This window comes from Penaeus vannamei, chromosome 23, assembly GCF_042767895.1.
Source record: "Penaeus vannamei isolate JL-2024 chromosome 23, ASM4276789v1, whole genome shotgun sequence".
NCBI classification, from domain to species: Eukaryota; Metazoa; Arthropoda; class Malacostraca; order Decapoda; family Penaeidae; genus Penaeus; species Penaeus vannamei.
In genome coordinates this window covers 20326761-20334260 of record NC_091571.1, presented here as the reverse complement: position 1 = coordinate 20334260, position 7500 = coordinate 20326761, and the positions used below count along the sequence as shown (strand labels likewise).

General features: G+C 44.1%; 1 protein-coding gene across 6 annotated transcripts in view; it reads right to left on the bottom strand.

The window, feature by feature from the left end:
* LOC138866061 (ileal sodium/bile acid cotransporter-like) overlaps positions 1 to 7500 on the bottom strand; it is a 24899-nt gene that overhangs the window by 8010 nt on the left and 9389 nt on the right. For all 6 annotated transcript variants that reach the window (XM_070137759.1, XM_070137760.1, XM_070137757.1 and 3 more), the window contains exons 3-5: positions 776 to 981; positions 418 to 622; positions 102 to 269 (exon numbers count right to left, since the gene is read on the bottom strand). In XM_070137759.1, coding sequence (XP_069993860.1) covers positions 102 to 269; positions 418 to 622; positions 776 to 981 — 579 coding nt within the window. The remainder of the gene's footprint in view (positions 1 to 101; positions 270 to 417; positions 623 to 775; positions 982 to 7500) is intronic.

Sequence of the window (7500 nt, the reverse complement as noted above, 5' to 3'; positions counted from 1 at the left end):
TATGCCTTTCCCATAAAAAAAAAATGTAACCATCATCATCATACCACCATCTCTATTTCCAGCACCAGCCAACCCCCATTATCCTCATCAGTATTACTTACAAAGCATACGACTTTGGCGATGAAATACGGAAGGATGAATCCAGCAAAGGGTAAAACCGCTGCTGCAATCGCAAGGAAGACGGAGGTGTTAACGATGACGTCCCAGTACATGAGGATCAGCATCACACCGCATGTAATGGCGCCCACCCATCCAAGGAGACCACACACCTGCGCAAATTGCATCTTGTGGTGAAAATATTAGAGCAGTATAATTGACAAACTCTAACGAAGATTATGGCGTTTAATAGATTTAACTTATATTAAGTGAATAATAGATTGAGACATCTATTCAATTTGTCAAACGTCTGAGCTATACCTTAGAAATATAATTGGCCCACTTCCTATTGTAGTGCCTGACGACCATTCCAACGATAGCGGGTGTCGTGACAAACGCCAGACTTAGAAGAACTTTCATGTACGGCACACGCAATTCTTGATCCGTCCAGGGTTGCGTGTATAGCCATAGATTAAGTGGCATCGCACCGAACGCCAATATAGAGGAAATTGCAGTCATCATGATGCTAAGGAAGGAGCCCAGTATATTCAGTATATTGTAGAAATACTTGCAAAAATGATAGTGATTTGAGTGAATTCTTAGGTTTTAATTGAAATAATTGTATCAATTTAACTTCAGAACATTGGAGAAATTGAGTAAGCTACGTTCAGATAGGTACCTAAGGGCAAGGTCACCATCTGTCCAGTAAGTGAAGAAGTTAGAGAACGCGCCTCCTGGACTGCAGGTGAGGATTAGCACGCCTAAGGACTGGTATGGGGGCAACTGAAGACCAACACACAGTCCAAAACCCAAAGCTGGTAGTATGATGAATTGACAACCCAGCCCGATAATGCAACTCCACGGTCTTTTCAGGTGATGCCACATCTGTGGAAAAATACATCCATAGGAAACGTGAAATAACACTATGTTGGTCCCTGTAGTACATCACAATGAGATCATAAGCCAAAATACCTTGAAGCAGATATTTTCCATTTACAAGCTGATGGCTGCGGCTGATTGTGAATAAATGATATAAGATACCAAATAAATCAATTGATAATGTAAAAAAGTTAAATGCTTGAACAGAATAAGGGAACATGAATGGAGAAAAGTGTAAGGACATTCAAAACATTAAATAAAGTCTGTATGGATAAACCACTCTTACAACACACTTGCACGGACACACACACACACACACACACACACACACACACACACACACACACACACACACACACACACACACACACACACACACACACACACGAAGGCATACATAGACACAGGCACACATACACACACAGGCACAGGCACATACACACAGACAGACACATACAGACATAAAAACACGCTTGCACACAGACACTACACACAAACACACAAACACACGCAAATACACACGGTCATCCCCTCCCCCACTGCCACCCTATACACACACACATACACATACCACACCGCATCACGTACACACATACACATGCCACACCGCATCACGTACACACGCACACGTATGCGCGCACCCCCCCCCCCCCCCCCACACACACACACAGGCAAAAGGAATACCGAAAGATTATATGGAATTAGTACAAATATAGATGGTTTATCTTCGAAATTGCTAGAACTAGATACAATAATATTGAACCACATATGCTTGATCTCTCCATAGGCAATGTAACATTAGGGCTCAGAGACTATAATATTTGGAGAAAAGACAGGGCAAATGGAAATGGAGGGAAGCTGAAATGAAAGGAATTATTACGAAAGAGTTAGAGATTAAGGAAGACCTCATAGTGAAATTGAAGGTAATTGAGATAGAAATAAACGGGGTAAACATAACCACAATGTACATGCCACCTTATCCATCGATGTAGTCACAAGAAAATATTAGAAACTAATTTAAGAAACGTTAAAAGAAGTTGGAAGTGCTACAACTGCGAAAGAAAGTCTAATATCAGGAGATTTTAATAATATTAGCTGGAAGTTCCGATTCCAGAGTACAGCCACATTGGTGGAATGCTAAATTACGATAATTCATAAATGAGTATTGCCTTTTCCAGATTGTAATAGGTCATACCAGGATAGATAGACCATCTATGCTTGGCCTAATATTCACAAAGCATAAAGATGATCTTAAGGATATCAAGTACTGTACTCGTCTCGGGAAAAGTGATCATATTGTAATTGCACTAAAATACTGTCTGCTACAGAAAAAAGGAAATTACAATTACAAGAGAGGTGATTAAAGAAGCCTTAAAGATTTTGATGGCATAAACTGGGAAACACTCCTGGACGATGATTATCGTGACATGCAATATTAAAATGCTGTCTATAAAAAAGGAGTTGAAAAAAATAGATTATAATTCAAGAAGCAAGAAATGGCCAAAAGTGGTTCAGTGATAAATGCAAGAAAATAAGAAAAGCAGCTCCTTTGTAAGACAATATCAAGCAGCTTATGAAAGATTTAAAGTAGGAAGAAATGAGTATACCTTAACCATAAGGGAGACGAAGTTAGACTTTGAAATCAAGAAATATACGTCAATCGTCTATACTAAAGAGGATGAAATGTATGAAATCCTTAATGAAAAAAAACATTCGGTGTTCAAGACTTTTACTTAGAAATGGCAAATAGCCGTATAAGCGTACAGAAGAATACCCTTGAGAAAAAAAAAGCATACTAGAAGGGTTAGACAAGACTAAAGCAAGACCAGATAAGATTTCTAAATGGGTTCTTAGGGAATGTGCCGAAGAATCATGTACTCCTTTAATGTAAATATTCCAAAATTAAATGAAATAAGGAAAATTGCCAAAAAAGAGCGGTGAGCAACAAAACCCTCGAAACTAGCCTAGTTTCATTAACCAGTGTAATATGTAAGCTGTTAGAAAGGAAAATTAGGAAACGATGGGTAGTAGTACATGAACACGAAATGATATCAAATAAACAATTTGGTTTTGGGGAAGAAGGTCATGTGTAGCAAATTTCTTTCGTTTCTGAAATATAAGAAAGAGAAGGCTGGGTAGATTGTGTGTACTTGGGGTTTAAAAAGGCTTTTGGGAACGCGTCTCACAGAAGTATTATGGAAATTAGAACACCTAGGTGGAGTGAAAGGCAAACGTCGAATGAATGAAAGACAAATGAGAACCGTAATTAGGGGGAATCGCCCTATTTGGCGACGAGTAACCAGTAGAGTACCTCTAGGATCGGTAGTGGCACCGATTATGTTCACAATTTCCATCATTGATTTAGGGTCAAACATAATAATGAGTCAAGTTCGGAGAAAGTAGAAATCGTCGACTATTCCAATAGAAATTAGGAGACGCAGCACTAAATAGCAGATAGAGTAAAGGACCTAATCTTAAATGATCATATAAATGATAATGTCCATATTGTCCAGCTAGGGCTGACTGTGAAAACGAAGACCTAGACTTTAGTACAGTACAGTATAGTGATATGGAGGCCACGCTTAAAAAAGGGTATAGACAAACTGGAAGGAAGTCAAATAGCAACCACGAGATGAGCACCCACTCTGAAAGATGTGAGCTACGAAGATAGAATACAGAAAATAGGACTTATTACCTTGGAAGAGAAGGAAAAGGGAGGACATGATTATGCTGTTCAACTATATTAAAGAAAGAGTGAAGTTAGACAAACTTGACTTGAACAGGAAGGACGAGAGGACACATTAAAAAAGTAAAGAGAGCCAATTAAAACAAAATTCTGTTTTTCAAACAAAGTTATTCACACATGGAACATTCAACGTTGTGTGTGCAAAAATGGGCATCAATTTAAAAAGTTACAAGAATTTGAATATAGCATAGAGGATCATTAGAACTTAGCGATTCTCCCATATTGAAACACACGCACACACACACACACACATATGAATGCATGTATATGTATATATATAGATATATATTTATAAAGGCATATGTATCCATATATTGTATTTATATATTCATCCATATATGTGTAGTTTTTATGTATAAATGTATATGTATATATTTTTGTATATTCATTTATGTCTATGTGTATGTATATACTTTCATAAATCTATCTTCTATGTATATATATATATATATATATATATATATATATATATATGTCTATGTGTGTATGTATCTATGTATCAATTTATACACCACACCCTCATATTGTAGCCGACCCCCGCAACCTGCAGCGCAGCCTACTTCCCCCAGGTTGGGTCCAGGTCCACAGCCTGTCCTCTTGCACTCACCATCAGCAGCTTCTCGACGACGCATACCGAGACCTGATTGGTTGACCACGGACACCTCACGGCTCGCCCATTGGACCGCAGGCTCCCCTCGTTCCCGGGTGGCTGGCAGAGCTCAGACCCACTTAAGGTCCCGCACCCGGGCCGAGTTCAAGGGCTTACCTGGATCTTTAGGTCCAAGGTTTTTTCGTGTTGCTATCGTGGATGTTTTAAAGAGATTGACACCCCCATGACGGACAAGACGATTGGCTCTTGGTGTAACTGCTTTGGGTGCAGTTGCGCAATACCTGCTTTGGGCTAGTGCCTTTAATTACAAGCCTTGATGTGCAATTAAAAGCACGACGCACAGTGGCAGCTGATAGTTTCGCTGCGAAGTGTTCGGCCGAGCACAAAGGCTCACGCCCGTTCGGCAGGGTTCCGACCCCGACCGGCATTCCCAAATAGAGACTGTTGGCTACCCTGTGTGCTTCACCGTTTTTTGATACCATTTCCACCCTTTCATCGTCCAGTTGAATTAGCTCTGCTAGCCTCCCCTCTACCCATCATCCATCACCCTCGCTATGGCGTAACCCTATGGATCACGTTATCAAATTAGCGTATTCTGGGGAGCCTATCTCTTGCGAGGAGGCTCTCCAGAATATCTTCATTATCACTGAGGTGGCAGTCACACACCTCTTTAAGGTCCATAATGGCTTCAAAGTGACAGTTGCCAAACCCGAACACCTGACCCCATTTCTTTCGGCCGACGGCCAAAGAAAGCTCAAAGATCACGGCTTCTCACCTGTTCCCTCCCCCGAGATGAAGGCTAAGTGTACGATCGTGGCGAAAAAGATCGACAAGACGATCCCCCCACGATCGTGCGAGTCCATCTGCCAGGAGGTTTCCGTCAAGAACGGTGTCACTGTTCTCGACGTTTACAAGCCACCCTAGTCGCGAATCGTCAAGATTCGCGTCTCATCCCCCGAGGAAGCCCAGAAACTCTCTCAGGGACTCATGATGTTTAATACATCGGTCCCCACCTACAACTTGGAACCCGGATGCTTTATTCACATCGACCAATGCCTTAACTGCTACCGTTTTCACCACAAAAAACACCAATGTACACACCCCCAGAGATGCTCTCGGTGCGCCGGCGACGGTCATTTCTTCGCCAGGTGCACTGAAACCATCAAATGCTGCAACTGCGAGGGATCGCATGTCGCAGTTAGTGGATCCTGCCCTAAACGGAAGGAAATACTTAAGGCAAAACGAGCTGAGCTCCGCCAAGACAACAACACTGTCCCTTCATACGCAACAACAGCTGCTACACGACCTGCTCAGACCAGTACACCCAGACGACCCACGACTTCCCCTCGGACAACTCTGCCCACACAACCCCCAACAAGCACCCTCACACCGAACACAAACCCAAAAATCCAGGCCATATTACACGTAAGTCTCATCGCTGCCAAATACAACGCAAAAAGATTCGCAAACATTGTCCCTATTATGCTCCAGAGAAACGGCTTCCCCAGCATTGTTGTCCCTGAGGAAATCTTTGAAGACGACAACCTATACATCCCTGAGTACGCCACAACAAACACAGAAACCACAGGAAATGAGGTGACAGACACTCACCCAGAGCCTCATTCTTCCTCACAACACCGACACCTCGTTTTGCAACCTCAGCCACAACGAAGACAAAAAGAAACTGCACAGGCACGCCAAACTACAAATACCACTGATCACAAACGCAAACAAACCACACCACCATCCATGCATACAAAAAAAGACAAAAAGGATCCTCCTGCCCCCGAAACTCGTCGTCGTAGATTGGATGACACCATTCTTGACGACAGTAGCGACTCCGACATCGATGTCGAGAGTGTTCTCGAGGCCGGGCTTGGGTTCTCGGCTGGAGCCATGCTCCCTGCCATGGGTCCCTTGGGACAGCGCGGAAGCATCGGGAATTGGTCCGCCGATTCCCAGGACTTCCGCGTCGGTTCACAGGACTCCCTGCCTGACCTCGAGGAGCCGTCGATCGCCGTCGATCGTGCATCGATCGCGGAGCCGCTACAGGGCTCAGGTTACGCCACGCAAGGTACACCCAGGTAGAATGGGTGTACCTTGAGTGACAAACTGACGACCGACCGAGCCGACGCGGGTTCTTCCACCTCGGTGGAGGACCCCGTGTTGGCTAGGTCGATCTAGACGCGCAATCCCATGCACGAGCTGCATCTAAACAAAACAAAAACTCTCTCCTTCACACACAAACACTCTACTCACACCAACAACAAACACTAACAAACACAAACTCCAGCTTGTTCTGATGGAATGAAGCACTCAGACGGTTCCCTGTAGTGGGTCGTGACCGATCTATTACACGTCTGAACTCTGCGAGGAAGCCTCTCGCTTCCTCCTTAACATCCTGTGGGGTGAGTTGGCCTGTAGACAGACCAACAAACTCTGTGCTTGACCCACCACTGGCTGGATGGACTCACCCTCCATCCTTCGTTCCGGCTGGAGATCAGGTTTAGGCCGTGATCTCTTTCTTTGGCATGGGACAGGGAATGATGCAGTTTTCGGGTTTTGCCGCATCACTTTGAAGCCACCTTCTACTCATTCCTTTCAAATTTCCCCTTCCCCTATCCACTCGTTTTGTTCAGTTTTTTCAGTGTTCAGTTTTTCGTGTTCTCTTTCTGTCTGCTTAGTTTTGTTGTTGTTTGGTTTTTGTTGTCCTGTACCTTTTAATCTCACTAATAAAGTAATCTCCCCCAAGTACTGCCCTCTCTTATCCCCGTTTTTAAATACCTTCACCTCGTCTCCTGACGCTTGTGACCGCCACCTCACCCCTCACCCTCACTCATACCATATCCCTGCCATGGCGTTGACCCTCATTCTTATCCTTACCCTGACATCCCACTGGTTTCGGTTTCCAACACGTGGCGCTTGCTGCTAGTACTCGTGCCAGGACCACAAATCCATTGGCGTAAGGGTTTGTGCGAGCCGAGGAAAGAAGCGTCACGGCCAGTGGAGTTAACCCAATCGTGGTGAGGCCGCCCGAGCCGCGCCCCTACATAAGACCTGCGCCCGAGGGAGAGAAATCTCCTCTCGACCCGGGCGGGAGGGGCCAGCCTCTGTGTGGCCTCACTCGAGCTTCATCCTGCTTCAGTGGTGATGGTTAGCCGAGGGACAG